This window comes from Miscanthus floridulus, chromosome 19 (assembly GCF_019320115.1).
Source record: "Miscanthus floridulus cultivar M001 chromosome 19, ASM1932011v1, whole genome shotgun sequence".
In the NCBI taxonomy this organism is placed as follows: Eukaryota; Viridiplantae; Streptophyta; class Magnoliopsida; order Poales; family Poaceae; genus Miscanthus; species Miscanthus floridulus.
This window is the reverse complement of record NC_089598.1, coordinates 117,522,697-117,537,718: the sequence shown is the minus strand read 5'-3', so window position 1 is coordinate 117,537,718 and position 15,022 is coordinate 117,522,697. Positions and strand designations below refer to the sequence as shown.

The following is a 15,022-nucleotide window of genomic DNA, read 5'->3' as shown; positions in this document are numbered from 1 at the left end:
CCTTTGGCAATTAACTTCTTGATATGAGGAATTTCTAAAGCATATTGCCTTTGCTCTATAATAATTTGCTCAAGTAAATCCGAGACTAGAGCAATATGGGCTAACACTTTAGAATGGATGAGGGGCAAAGATTTTTCATCAACCTGATGCGACTTCCGACTCAAGGCATCAGCTACCATATTGGCTTTTCCAGGATGGTAATAAACTTCTAAATTGTAATCCTTGATTAACTCGAGCCACCTCCGCTACCTCATATTCAATTCAGATTGAGTGAAAATATATCTGAGGCTCTTGTGATCTGTATAGATATGCACTTTATTTCCTAACAGGTAATGTCGATAGAATATCGTCGGTAGTCCACCGAGGGGTATCCCACGATGGTAGATTTATCGGTGGGGTGCGCGTAATCAGAAACCGGATGGTGACACAAGGTGCAGAGACAGCGATTTAGACAGGTTTGGGCCGTCTGATCGACGTAATACCCTACGTCCTATGTCTTTGGTGTATTGCATTGATCTGTAGTAGATAGATCTGTAGATGTATCTTGTCCGCTAGGGGACCCCTACCTCTCCTTATATACTTTGGAGGAGGTAGGGTTACAAGAAAAGTATCCTATTTGGTACTATATAATGTCTTGCGGTGAACGCCAAGCAGCGCCATGCACGCCTTGATCTTATGGGCTGGTCCACCTTTGATGGTGTGGCCCATGTCTTGTCTTGAGGATATCAGGGGCCATAGCCCCACAGCTAGTCCCCGAGCCTGACAGTAGGTGATGTAGTCATGTGGTGCCAGGGTCAAAAAGTAGAAAACCAGCCGAGTAGGTAGCCAGTCCTCAGGCGTAGCCTTGAGATGAGAAAAGCGCACATTCACCGCAAGGTGAAGTGTGCCCACTTAGTCCCCGAGCCTGCTGGAAGATGAAGAATGAATCTTGTAGCAGGGTCAAAGAAAAAGAAGTCTGAAAGCTTGCCGACATCATCTGACATGCGTGTATCAAGACCCAGACGTGCTGCCCAAGATCATCACCCTGATCCAAACAGCATGGAGCAGCTTTGATAGCACATCGATGAGATGTAGCAAGATCCGAGCAGCAAGGGAGTCCCCAGTGTTGCTGACGATGTCCGAGCACTAAAGAGTGAGGAGTCCCCAGCGTCGCTGGTGATGTCCGAGCACCGAGGAGCAAGGAGTCCCCGACGTCGCTGGCGATGTTCGAGCACTGAGGAGCGAGGAGTCCCCGGCGTCGCTAGCGTTGTCCAAGCACCGAGGAGCGAGGAGTCCCTAGCGTCGCTGGCGATGTCCGAGCACCAAGGAGCGAGGAGTCCCCGGCGTCACTGGCGATGTTCGAGCACCAAGGAGCGAGGAGTCCCTAGCGCCATTGGCGATGATCGAGCACCGAGGAGCGAGGAGTCCTTAGTGTCGCTGGCGATGACCGAGCACCAAGGAGCGAGGAGTCCCCAGCATCGCTGGCGATGTCCGAGCACTGAGGAATCCTTGGCATAGCTGGCGATGTCCGAGCACCGAGGAGTCCCTGGCATAGCTGGTGATGTGCATGCGGTGAAGTGTGCCCACTTAGTCCTCGAGCACAAAGAATCCGAGCGCCGAGGAGTAACCAGCATTGCTGGCGATGAAGCACGAGCGATGAACAGTCTGGTCAACTGGTCGGCGGTGAAGTGAGCGTTGAGTAGAAACAACCGGCGAACAGTCCGATCAACTGGTCGACGATGAAGTCCATGAACCTAGCGGTTTGACCAATTGATCGGTGGAGAAGTTCGAGCACCAGGTGATCCGATCACCTAGACTCTGATCCTGCAAAACAAATATGTAGAATGGGTAGTACATTATGTAAAAATAAACAAACTCCAGAGAAAAAATAGCATATGTAGCTTGGCGATCAGTTGGTGCAAAGATGTATTTATACTTAATATAAACCGCCCGAACAGTTAGTGTGTAGCTGAGTCTGCAGCCCTAGCTAGCCCGTTAACCATAACATGAGGCGCAGAGCCCGTGCACGTGTAAGAAGAACAAAGCGTCATTAAGGAGCCACTGCCGACCACCCATAACGCAGAGGGCAAACGCTTGTGCATGTGTAGGATGGAGCCAGAGACAGGGCGGTCTCTGGAGGCGTCTGAGCATCAATAGGACTGTTCAGGGGTTCGGAAAATCGTTTGGAGTGCAAATATAGAGAAAACAGCTCAGAGAAACATTATGGCGATATACGAAGATTGGAGAATATTTAGAAAAATATTAAAGCATGACTTAGCTTTAGATAGAAAGTCTGGTTGGCGACGTATGGTGTTATCTGGTCGGTGTTGACGACGAGCACCTGACGGGCAGTGAGTTGTTGGTGAAGGCGACCTCGGAGGTGGTTTCGAGATCAGATCTGGTTTGCTAGAGATGTGAAGTCTCGTCGCAGGCTACTGGAAAGTCATCGTTGCCGTGATGTTGAGCCCGTCAGGTTGCTGAAGGACGCCACCGTAGGAAGTTAGGTTGCCACGAGCGGCGTCGATCTTGAGATCCCATCTGGCCTGCCATGGATCAGCGCGCACACCCCTACCTAGTGCACCAACTGTCGATAGAATATCATCAACAGTCCACCGAGGGGTATCCCACGATAGTAGATTTGTCGGTGGGGGTGCGCGTAATCAGAAACCGGATGGTGACATAAGGCGCAGAGACAACGATTTAGACAGGTTCTGGCTGTCTAATCGACGTAATACCCTACGTCCTGTGTCTTTGGTGTATTATATTGATCTGTAGTAGATAGATATGTAGATGTATCTTGTCCGCTAGGGGACCCCTACCTCTCCTTATATACTCTAGAGGAGGTAGGGTTACAAGGGAAGTATCCTATTTGGTACTATACAATGTCTTGCGGTGCACGTCAAGCAGCGCCGTGCACGCCTCGATCTTGTGGGCTGGGCCACCTCTAATGGTGCGGCCCATGTCTTGTCTTGAGGATACCGGAAGCCATACCCCCACAGGTAATGCCTCTAAATTTTTAGAGCGTGCACAACTACAACTAGATCTAAATCATGGGTGGGGTAATTCATCTCGTGCTTCTTCAGCTGACGCGAAGCATAAGCTATCACTCATCCATCTTGCATAAGCACACAACCCAGTCTAATCCTAGAGGCATCACAATACACATCAAATGTCCTATCAATATCTGGTTGAGCAAGAACATGAGCAAAGGTAAGGAACTTCTTCAGTGCTTGGAAAGCTTCTTCACAAGCTGGGCTCCATACAAACTTGGCATCCTTCTAAAGCAACGTGGTCATTGGTTGAGCTATCTTGGAAAACTCAGTGATGAAATGCTGATAACAACTAGCAACCCTGAGGAACTGATAAATCTGATGCACAGACTTTGGAGATTTACAATTTAACACCTCTTGCACCTTGCTAGGATCCACAGAGATGCCTTTGGGGTTTAGGACATGCCCCCAAAACTGCACTCGATCCAACCAAAAACTCACACTTACTGAATTTGGCATATAGCTTGTGTTCACATAGTCGAGTCAGGACTATACGAAGATACTGTGCATGCTCTTTATTGTTCTTAGAATATACCAAAATATCATCAATGAACACCACTACAAACTTGTCCAATTCTAGCATGAAGACCGAGTTCATGAGATACATGAAGAATGCAGGAGCATTGTTGAGACCAAAAGACATGACTAGGTATTTATAAAGCCCATACCTAGTAGAGAAAGCTGTCTTTGGGATATCTTGCGGCCGGATTTTAATTTGGTGATACCCCAAACAAAGATTAATCTTTGAAAATACTTTTGCACTAGACAAATGATCGAACAAAGTATCAATACGAGGTAAAGGATACTTGTTCTTAATGGTTACCGCATTAAGAGGGCAATAATCCACACACATCCGAAGAGTGCCATCCTTCTTCACAAAAATAGCTGGACAACCCCATGGTGAATAACTAGGATGAATGAATCCTTTCTCCAACAATTCCTCTAACTGTTTCTTCATCTCAGCCAATTCTTTTAGAGCCATGCGGTAAGGACGTCGTGAAATAGGAGTAGTGCCAAGTTCTAGCTCAATGGAAAACTCCACATCCCTATCTGGTGGTAACCTAGGTAGATCCTCGGGGAAGACGTCTGGAAACTCACAGTCATAGACTATAGGAATAGCAGCAAGGTCAGGAGAAGCTTCAGCATGAGCAATAACTGATAAGGTGGGGACTGACGACATAAGGAGAGACATCCTATCCTTAGAAGAAGGAAGCCTTAACTCAACAATTCCCTGCCTAAGGTTCAAGACCACCCCATAATTTCTCAACCAGTTCATTCCTAGAATTGCATCTATGCCTTGCCTAGGTAGCACCATGAACTGGAGGCGATAAGAGTGAGTGGCTAGCACTAATCTCACGGTGTCCATCTGAGTTTTAACGCACAACTATGCACCCGGGGTTCTAATTGTATAGGCAATAGGAATGGCCATAGTAGATATATTATGCCTTTGTGCAAACCCCATACTTATGAATGAATGTGATGCACCAGAATCAAATAACACACATGCTGGATGGGACTTAGTGGTAAACATACCAGCCATCATAGGCTCACCTTGCGGAATCTCCTCAGCCTCGGTGAAATTAACCTGCCCGAAGCGGCTCACGGGCACCTTCTTCCTAATGATAGTCCTCTTGACTAGACGAGAGTTGGTCGAAGGCTAAGAAGACTAGGGAGGCTGATTCTGGGGGCACTCCCGAGCATAGTGACCTTCCTTGACACACTTGAAACAAGCACCTAGCTTGTTCCCTTGTCTCTAATGAGGCGGAACCTGCTGTCCCTAAGGCTGCTGCACCTACTGAGTAGGTGCACGGTACTAAGTGGGCAGTGCTAGGTGAGTCTGCTGAGTCTAGTGGGATGGCTATTCACCTAAAGAGTGATAGGACACCCTCCTCACAACCCATATGTTCTAAGACTATGGGTGACTAGAAGACCCAGTGATCACCTTCTTGCGCTTTCACTCAACCTGAGAGTCACACTGAAGTCCCTCCATAGCAATAGCAGCATTCATCAATGCACCAAAGGTCTGATAGCCTCCTGTATACAGCTTCTCTTACAAGATACAAGAGAGACCACGATTGAAACAGTCCATCTTCTTCTCATTAGTGTCCATATGAGTTCCAGCATATTGTGCAAGATGGTTGAACTTGTTCACATACTCCATCACCATCATATTTCCCTGTTTCAACTCTAGAAACTCAGACAGCTTCCTATTTAGCAAACCAGTAGGAATATAGTACTGACGGAAAGTAGTGGTAAACTCCTGCCAAGTCATATGGTGGTGCATGGACTGCATGGCATTGAAAGCATCCCACCAAGCACTAGTAGATCCTAGAAGCTCCTATGCGACAAAGCGCACCTTCTGCTCATCATTCACATTGAGCAGCAGAAACTTTTGCTCCAGAATATGAAGTCGATGCTCCATGTTCAGAGGCTCCATAGTTGGTGTGAACGTGGGTGGGTGTGTCCCCAAGAAGTCCTGATAGGAACAGGGCCTCTTGGTACCGTGGGCACCACCCCCATTCCCGCCATTGCCATCGGGGCCTCCACGGGTGAAGCCACTAATAGCCTGTGCCAGCATCTCCAAGGCACAGGCTGACTCATGACGAGCAGCCAACATCTTGGCCATCATCTCTACATGGGTCATCAGTGGTGGTGGTAGAGGAGGGGGACCAAGGAGTGGGGCCTCGTGGCTCTCCCTATTGACATTGCCGTTATCATTGTCATGCCCGTTTCCGCCTTGATCTTCACCAAGACCACAGCCTATCCCAGCACTAGTGCTCCCGCGACCAGACCTCAGGTTCATCTGTAAATAGATAGGAACCCACTGTTAGGGACAAGGCCTCCATATTTAGAAACAAAAGGCTAGAGAGATGATAAGGCCCGCTAAGTTGTTGCATGCTAAAACTTTTCATTAAGAGTTAAAGCATTTCTTTTCATTTACTATCCTATCAATTCACTACCCAAAAATTACACGTGTGGAGGAGTTTAGCTTAAGCAAGATTCTTTCTTCATGATGCATGCATCGACCTATTCGTTCACTCAAACCAGAATATAGCGCCATTCGCATAAAATTTTGGCACAGCGCACACTCACTCCCCGGATGCTAAATGATTCTTTCATAGCATAAGTTAGTGTACCTATAGAAATTGATTAGATAAAACCAATGCCAATATCCTAGATAGACCATGTTGCTTGGGCGTATACTTATTTACGTAATTTATCGCATCCTATTTTTTGCAATGTTTTTGTTGGTCAAATTTTAGGTTTTTGAAAAGAGTTCTTAAACCCGTAGACTCATTATTGGCTCTGATACCACCTATGGTAGAACCGCCTGAAATAACACACTTTCGGAGGCGCTCATCTTCCACTAGACACTAAGCGCCCCAAAAATGGGCTAAAATGGGTAGTTCCGTCGAGCACTCCCACAGGGAGAACTTGAAACAATTCACGTTTTACATCCATGATCTAATAATGAGTATGAGCTTACAATATTTAGTCCATTTTATACAAGATGGAGTCTTGAAAATTATTTATTACAATGCCAGAGTTCAGAGTGCGATAATTAAACAGCGAAATGTAATGATCATCTAGCGGAAATGATACACGGATCCGTCAGTGCCCACCAGAAGAATCCTCCACACAAGAGCTAACTCCTCAAGCTGCACCTGCAACAGGGTAAAATAAACCCTAAGTACATGATGTACTCACAAGACTTACCCGACTAGTGGGAATATTTTCCTGACTCTCAAGGATACATATGCCATACTAACAAGCTAGCTCTAACGACTACGCCGGCCACCTGGGACCTGCGTGGACCCATCTAACGGGTCGATCGCCATCTCTGACCTAGACTACCATGTTGGGTGGTGGTGAGGAGTGGTGAGGCTCACTGATGAGGGCTGCAGTGATGCATGGCCATCCACGATGACGACAGGACTGTTTCGGTGAACTAGGGTAGCTATGGGCCTAACCAGCTAACTTGTGAGCACCAGGAGCTTACCGTGGACTCGATCGAAGTGATAGTTGGGGTAGAGGATGGCAGAGGATGGCTGGCCACGTGCGACCGAGCCATGCGATGGTGCACCGCGGATGACATGGCTACGGTGATGGTGCTGGGGTAGTGGTAGCGATTTGATTGATGAGTGCATGGCAAAGAGGGAGTCGAGGCAATGCTAATGGCGTAGCTGGGCCAGCCTCTCATAGCTTCATTGGTGAGTTGCCACCTGCATCGCCCGGACGTGGCCTTAATGGCCTAGCGGCGGGGAAATGGCCAAATTGAGGCTTGGCCAGGCTCAACTCAAGGCGTGATGGGGTCGGGCAGCTAGGTGACTTAATGGCAAGGCTGAGGACATGTTGAATCGGATTGAGGGGATCTCTCTAGCTGATTTGGTGGGCGTGTCTTAGACAGCAGAGGCGGCAGGAAGAAGGGTAGGTCCGAGCTCTAGCCATCCTTGCCTTGGCGGCAAGCGGTAGGCCGAATCCGAGGCAGCACCTGCACGCTCGTTACGAGACAATGTAGCCCAGCATCATACGCGCGCGGAGGCAGTTGGGGAGCGCGACATGTGTGGCTTTAGCGCCATTAAGGCAATGCGACGGCGCAAGGCAGCAGGGGCAGCACACGTGCACGAGGCGATGAGGCAAGCAATAGCAGCATAGCACGGTACCACAGCGGCAGCAGCACCACACGGTAGTGGCCAAAGGCGGCAGTGGCTGCCCCCTAGAAGCTCAGTAAGACAGCATCGGTAGTGGCAGCAACGCGATGGCGAGGTGGGGCAGCAACGTGGCAGCCCGCAGCGCCAGGCCACAACCATGCCACGACCAGGCCGAGGACGGCCTTGGCCGGCCAATGCGCAGCCGTAGGCGTGCAGCCGAGCATGGCGACATCGAGGTCCCGAGCGTGGTGACCGCGCCCACCCGGCCAACCAGCCCGAGATTGTGTTCGTGCACGAATTTTAAAGCATTGATAAAAACTAAACTACTGAAGTTGAAACTAATCCGCCTTCACTATGCTAAAGAGGGCCTATTAGGCTACTAACCAGAGCTAAAACATGACACAACCTCTTAACTCAATTACACAGGATTAATTCCCAAACATGGTTTTGTCAAACTGTCTTTAGACTTGAGGAATTTTCTAAGTTTTGAGCTGGATTCAATTTCAAGTTCCAATTCTAAGCTATTAGAAATACTAGCTAGCAATGTTATTTTTCTATAGCAAGAGTTGTATTGTCATCTATAAAGTTTGTACTTCAAACTTTATTTAGGTGTCGCACACATGTTCTATAATACTTTTGCTCAATAAAAATTAGTTTTCAACCCTACTTGACACGTGAGCTACTGAATCAATTTTCATTTAACATTTTTATTATTCATTTTAGGGTACAAAAAATTTATCTACACACTCCATCATATGTATTATCACATAAACATGATGCTCATGACATGATCTAGTAGTTTGTTTAGGGCGTAACACTAAGGGTGTTACAATGGCAAGGCATCGGACTCCAGCACGTGCGACCGTTCGTCGAGGAAAGCAATCCGCTGCGTGCCAGCGTCGAGTTGCCGCCGATTGTCGAGTTGTCAGCGATGTTGGTTGAAGAAAAGATTCCCATCTCGTTCATCATAGAATCAGCACGCACACCCCCTATCTGACACGCCACTGTCGACGAAATACAGCCTGCAGTCTACCAAGGGGTATGCCCATGATAGTTGATGAATCGGTGGAGATGCGCGAGATACGAACTAGATGGTAATACAAGTACCGAGACACAAGATTTAGACAGGTTCGGCCGTTAGTATGACGTAATACCTACATCCTGTGTTCCGATGTATTGCATTGAGATATGTGGAGATGCCCACTAGGGGACTCCTGTCTCTCCTTATATACTCTGGAGGGGTAGGATTACAAGAAAAATATCATATTTGGTATTATACAATAAATCACATCTTCTTGTAACCTTGCGGTGCACGCCTTAATCTTGTGGGTTGGTCGACCTTTGATGGTGCGGCCCATGTCTTGTCATGTGGATATTAGGAGTCATACCCCCACACCGGTGTGGAGCTCGTCGGTGGCACGGACCTCGACAGGGGCAGGCGGATGGAGCACGACTGCGACGGGAGGCGCGAGTTCGGGTAGGGCACACGGCGCGGACGAGGCCACGTGGCGCGAGCGGGGGCGGCGTGGCTGAGGGCGGGGTCCATCCTGGAGCAGAGGCGTGCTGAGCGAGCAGGCGACGCGTGAGGGGTCGGCACGGGCGAGGTGCAAAGCGAGCGGACGACTTATACGGGTCTGTCTGGATGTACGGACGGACGACCTATAAGCAGCATTACCGTAATCATATAGCACACTTGATCACAAAATATTTTACATGTAATCTAATGATGTAGTAGCTATGAAATTGTGAGATTAGACTATAAGCTGAGGGAGATTTCATCCATCGACCAAAATCTATAAAGTTGATGCGATCTCAATAGACACCATGCATCGACACTCCTCAGGAGTACCTCCAGCTTGCGTCCCTTCAAGACCGACCCTAGAGGCAGGAGTGGGTATAGATCTAGGGCAGGGCAACTGTCGTGGCTCGTACTCCATCTGTCTCATAATATTTATTGTTGTAGCCTTTTATTTTATACTAGTCTCAAATTAATTGTCATTCTCATTTTTACCGCACATTTCTCTTATACCAGCGTATCTCTATCTCTATAATATATCTATCTTTTTAGAGCCATTTGGCAGGGATCCAGATTCTAGAAACATTTCGAGTAACATTAATTCTCTGATGAATTGGAATCACTTATGAAATCGTTTGGCTTTTTCATTGGATTCTCGAAACTAGAAGTAGAATCCGAAGAAACCGGATTTTTTCCGGTGTTTCTCTGAACTGTAGAAAAATAATAATCGGTTTCAAGAAATTCTTTCTAAAACGTGGCGTTTAATCCGAAACGTTGTTCGCTACCAAACACGTGTTCCTTTAGTTTTCTGGCCCAATATGATATGGCCCTCGGTGTCCCAGGCCCCAACTGACAGTCCACTGAAGCAAAGGGCCGAAGGCAATAGCGCTTGGGCTTGCCTGCCTGGGCACCTGGCTACGGGCTACCACGTCAGCACGTCGGGACCGCCACCTCTCTCGCTGGTCGTTCTCCTTTCGTCTCCTGGCTCCCCTAGTCGCCGTTGCATCGGACAAGGAAGGCGGAAGGGCATCCGGCGGTGAAGCATCTAATCGGAGCAGGCCGTTGTCCCTCCGCCCGCGGCCGCGCTACTGCTGGTCGTCAAGTTGTAGGCGGGAAGCCGGGGCGCCGGCCACTGGCTGCTGGTCAGCACGCGCACACAGCAGCAGGGTGGTCCGTGGTCGCCGCGGCCTCCGGCCGGCAGCTGGCACGCGGCCAGGACAAGTCGACAGCAAGCCAGACCCAACTTCAGTCTCCAGTGAGGCAGCAACAGCAGGTTAATTCCCAAATCCTAATCTTTATTTCAATGTTAAATTCCCCAATCGTGAAATCCTCATGTCACCTGCCTTTTGCCAATTCCCATGAATGATTATGTGTCTTTGTTAGTTTTTGTAGAATTGCAGAATGAAGAGGACAATGACATTGAAATTCTATTTTTAATGAAGTGTGAGAGGCGAGGGCAAACCAAACCTTCATTAGTTAGGTACGCCGAAGGCGGAGGCGGCGCCGAAGACGGAGGTGTCATAGGCGGTCGGTAGGAGCCGCACTGACAGCACCGGCCTTCACCTCGATTGCTGCTGAAGCTCATCCTGGGCACGGTGAGCTGTCCAGCGAGACAGACATTGTCCAGCCTGACCCGTTGACGCTGTACCCGGACCCTACGCATGGTCGCGACATCACGGAGGACCCAATGTTGGAGGAGTTCGCTGCCTCGCTCGCCAGCAGTCGGATCGTCGCTTGGCCTTCTCTTGAGCGCCTGTTGTCACCACCGGTGGTCCCCCAACCACAAGATGAGGCCCCGGTAGTGGCGGCCACCCAGCTGGAGGATGAGGACCTAGCGGCTGTGGTGTCCGGTGCGTTGCGGACACCACCTCCACGCCTCATTCACTGGACGGTGGACTCACCCCCTACCAGCTCACCGCCAGTGGATACCCACCCGGCTGTGGACAACGACGACTCCGCCAAACGCCGCCTCGATAGCTTCATCAACGAAGTGACGCGTAAGAGGGACTCTCCACTGATTCGTGAGCCTCCAATGCAGCCTCCTGCTAAGCCAATGATACCGCGGCGGAGCAGGCGGTTGGAGGCTCAGCCCCTCTCTCGAGTACCTGCTTCCAAGCGAGGTGAGGTGTTGATCATGCAGCGCATGGGCTTCACTAAGGGTCCATCAGCGCCATCCATGTCGGAGCTCGAGGCCTATGAGAAGCTCTTCGGCGGCGACCTGACCGCGTCCAAGGCCGAAGCGCTTGACGAGCTCTTCTTGGCTGTGTCCAGGCAGTCGCGAAGACGCAAGGCCACCTCCTAGGTCGCACCGTTGTGTAGGTTTTGGTTGCTTCCTTTAATGTAATATCGAGTGTAGAGGTCTCTTGCTAGGACGGTCCGGCTACGGCTGTGTTAGGTTGACCTCCTGCGACGCTCGATACAAGCGCGTTGTATGTTTGCCTAAATTCTTCTACCTAATACAATGATACGCAAAGCTTTTGCGTATTCGAGAAAAAAAATGTTTTCATCAAGTATGCTGTGGATTTAAGCATGGAATTGAGATAGGAGTATCATCTAAACTTATGCATTTATGAGGTAGTTTGTTTATCTATCTGTATTATACCTAGTGTGGGTGGTATTTGACAAGGTGCTGGTGGTTCACATACTTTGATAGTAGCCCAAGGTGTGAAAATTGACCAGCTCAGCCACTAACCCTAGGGGAAGCGACCAAAGAGGGGGAGACATCTGGGGAGGCCCCTTTTGTGTTAAACCCGGTGCTTGATTCTGAGTCGCACAATTCTACATTTTGTTGACGGCTAGATTTGTCATCTTCTCTGGAGGGTTCAGAACCACCGTGCAAGAATTAGCTATCTTGTGAGGAGTACAATAGGAATGGATGATGCTCAAGGGTACCAAGAAGGAGATGACCACGACTTGGTGCTGCAGAAACAAGAATGGATCAAGTATGCCTTCGTCCACCTTGCACCGCCTGTTTGTAATAATCTCTTCAGTCTGCCAGGACTTGACTCATATATCTTGCTGGTGGTTTGGCCATACAGAACACAAGACATGCTCAAGAGTAAACTTATTCTTGAAGATGAATTTGCCTGGAGTTTACCTTCGGTGGGCTCAGGTTCAGATGAACATGAAAGTTGCAAACTGAAGTATATTGGTGGGACTGACATTAGCTTCTTAAAGGAAGACCCAGCCACAGCATGCGCCGCTGTGGTAGTCCTCAATGCCGATACTTTAGAAGTTGTCCATGAAGAGTTCAATGTTGTTCGACTGCAAGTGCCATATATTCCTGGATTTCTTGCATTCAGAGAGGTATTATGCATTTTTTGGGCGTGCAATTGTTTTCATCCAAAATTTTCTGTTTTTTTTGCACATTTCATCCAACAAATAAGTTGTTATCACTGCTGCAAAAAGTGTGGCATGCCCTGTTGCTAACTGTTTGTTCTTCTTGCCTCTAAAGTCTAGAGCCAAGGGATTCTAGTATGATCAATCAAAAATCATAGATCTTGAGATAGGTGCATGTCTTTCAAAAATTCTTTCTTTTGTGGTCACTGATCAAAATGTATGATATGTATTTTCATATTACTGTTAAAATGTACCAACATGTATTCTGAACAAGTAAACAAGGCTATCTATCATTACAGGCTCCAATTCTTCTTGGACTCTTGAAAAAGGTGAAGATCAATGCACCTCATTTCTACCCTCAGGTAAAAAAATTTCGGTTACTGTAACGACAAATTTAGGGGGGAAATTCCTGTATACTTCAGTTGGAAGTGATACCATCACTTTCTAAAATGTTCAGGTTGCATAAGGGGCCATAGGAAACAAGGCATATGCTTTTGTTTATTATCATGTAAATACAATTACTGACTACTGGGGCTACGCATTTGAAGAATTCTACTGTTCCGGTGGTTACGTTTCATGACTATGAATCATTTTAGTTTATGAGATGTCTTGCATAATCACCATAGGATATTATAGCATCTTCTGAATTAATATATCTTTTAACTGTATTTGCCTGTGCCTTTTCTAAGGTTTACCATTCTGCCCTGGCAGTTGCTCATGGTTGATGGAAATGGATTAATCCATCCGCGAGGTAAAACACATTAACCGCTTGCTGATACTGGCAGTCTCATTTTCACAGTAATGGTTTCAAGTAGCTAGCTTATTGCGTTTAGCTACTTTAATGCTTTAGTTGACAATGTTGGCATTTTGCACATGTAAACTTAGATTTTATATATAGATTGTAAAATAATCTTTAATGTGTGCATCATGTTATTGGATTTCATAAGAACCTTAGTTTATTTCTTTGAAAGGAAATCTTGGTTCACTTTAGAAAGACTATTCATGTTATAGGACACTGTCTAATCACATCCTCTGTGACCCCATTTCCTATTTTGAGAGCAAACTGCCTTAATATATGAATCCTCATTGGAAAGATTTGGTGAAATAGACGATCTTTCTTAATTGTGCTAGGCTATTAGTATTAGTATCCATTGAAAATGGAGCATTTTCTGTTTCTATGCTATTTTGAGAAAAGAATGCCCTCATACCTGTGTGAACCCTGAGCAAGAAGACTTGGTGTTATGGTTCATCTTGTCTGATATGCATATAAATAACCCACAAAGCTTCAAGAATGTAAAATCAACATAATCTGTTCTTTATATTCTTCATTACATTAGTTTTTTAATATATGTCGTTGGGTCACCCTCTAACTTCTGCATTCAGCAGGTTTTGGCTTAGCTTGTCATCTCGGCGTCCTTGCAGACGTTCCTACTATTGGAGTTGGAAAAAATGTAGGTTACTTCACTGCAGTAGTGCAGTTTCAACTCACAAGTACATCTATAGATATCCAGCTGTTGGGAATATTGTCACTGAATTCAATTTCTCAGTGTTCCCCTTCTTTCAGAGAAGACTAATCTCAATGTTTCAACTGCATAGCTACATCATGTAGATGGCCTTAACCAATCAGAAGTCAGAAGGCTGCTTGAATCAAAAGAGAACTGCAACAAGGAACTCATTTTGTTGACTGGACAGTCTGGGACAAAATGGGGCATGGTAAGAGACTCCACATCAGACCTAAATGTCTTTTCTGCCTAGCTAAGCTCGTGGAACTGAATAGTTCATTTGTGCCAGGCGCTGCGCTCCTGCCCTGGTTCATCAAAGCCAATCTATGTCTCAGTTGGGCATCGCATTTCACTTGATTCAGCCACGGAGATAGTCAAGTCCTGTTGTAAATACCGTGTTCCTGAGTCTACAAGGCAGGTAGGAGTAGGATTGCCTTTCCGAAGAAGCAGGCTTTGATATAATATGCATGATTATTTCTTGAGTCGCTAATATGATAGGCCTTTCGTTTTATTCTTTAGGCGGATATAAGATCAAAGGCCTTCCTGCAGAAGCTCCAAAAACCACGGCAATGACGACAAGACTAACTTTTCTTCAACGTAAGCTGTAACAAGACTGGACACATTGGGATCTTGATTTTCCTCGCTGTAGTTGAATTTTCAGAAACAAATGTGTAACATGTATTTGGCACTTCAACATGAAGCAACTTCTGCACATCTCTAACACAGATTGTCATTGCCAATCTGTTTGATCATTATTGCCAGCTGTGAGGTTACCGTGGTTTGTAAAACAGGTTGTGATGCTTCACTTGATCAGTCTGGATTTGTGCATCTGTTGCTGCCCAATTATCAACGAGCAAATAATAGAATCAAAGCAGTTTGATCGACTCAGCTCCAAGAACAACATCACAGGCATACCAGAGATGTCCCTAAAAGGCTAAAACTTTCCAATGCCGTGAACGCTGGAGAAATAATCTTGCGGTCAAA

The 15,022-nt window shown here is 47.1% G+C and overlaps 1 protein-coding gene across 4 annotated transcripts in view; it reads left to right on the top strand.

Moving 5' to 3' along the window:
* The window catches only part of LOC136528223 (uncharacterized), a 32,263-nt gene extending 17,457 nt beyond the window's left edge, over positions 1–14,806 (top strand). Inside the window, exons 1-9 of one of the 4 annotated variants that reach the window (XM_066521157.1) lie at positions 10,092–10,470; positions 12,024–12,139; positions 12,236–12,503; positions 12,836–12,898; positions 13,248–13,287; positions 13,920–13,987; positions 14,133–14,249; positions 14,328–14,456; positions 14,558–14,806. In XM_066521157.1, coding sequence (XP_066377254.1) covers positions 12,069–12,139; positions 12,236–12,503; positions 12,836–12,898; positions 13,248–13,287; positions 13,920–13,987; positions 14,133–14,249; positions 14,328–14,456; positions 14,558–14,611 — 810 coding nt within the window. In that variant the 5' untranslated portion in view covers positions 10,092–10,470; positions 12,024–12,068 and the 3' untranslated portion in view covers positions 14,612–14,806. Of the gene's footprint in view, positions 1–10,091; positions 10,471–11,996; positions 12,140–12,235; positions 12,504–12,835; positions 12,899–13,247; positions 13,288–13,919; positions 13,988–14,132; positions 14,250–14,327; positions 14,457–14,557 lie in introns of those variants that run through there. The other 3 variants (XM_066521156.1, XM_066521155.1, XM_066521154.1) reach the window with 3 other exon arrangements.
* Positions 14,807–15,022: the final 216 nt, after the last annotated feature.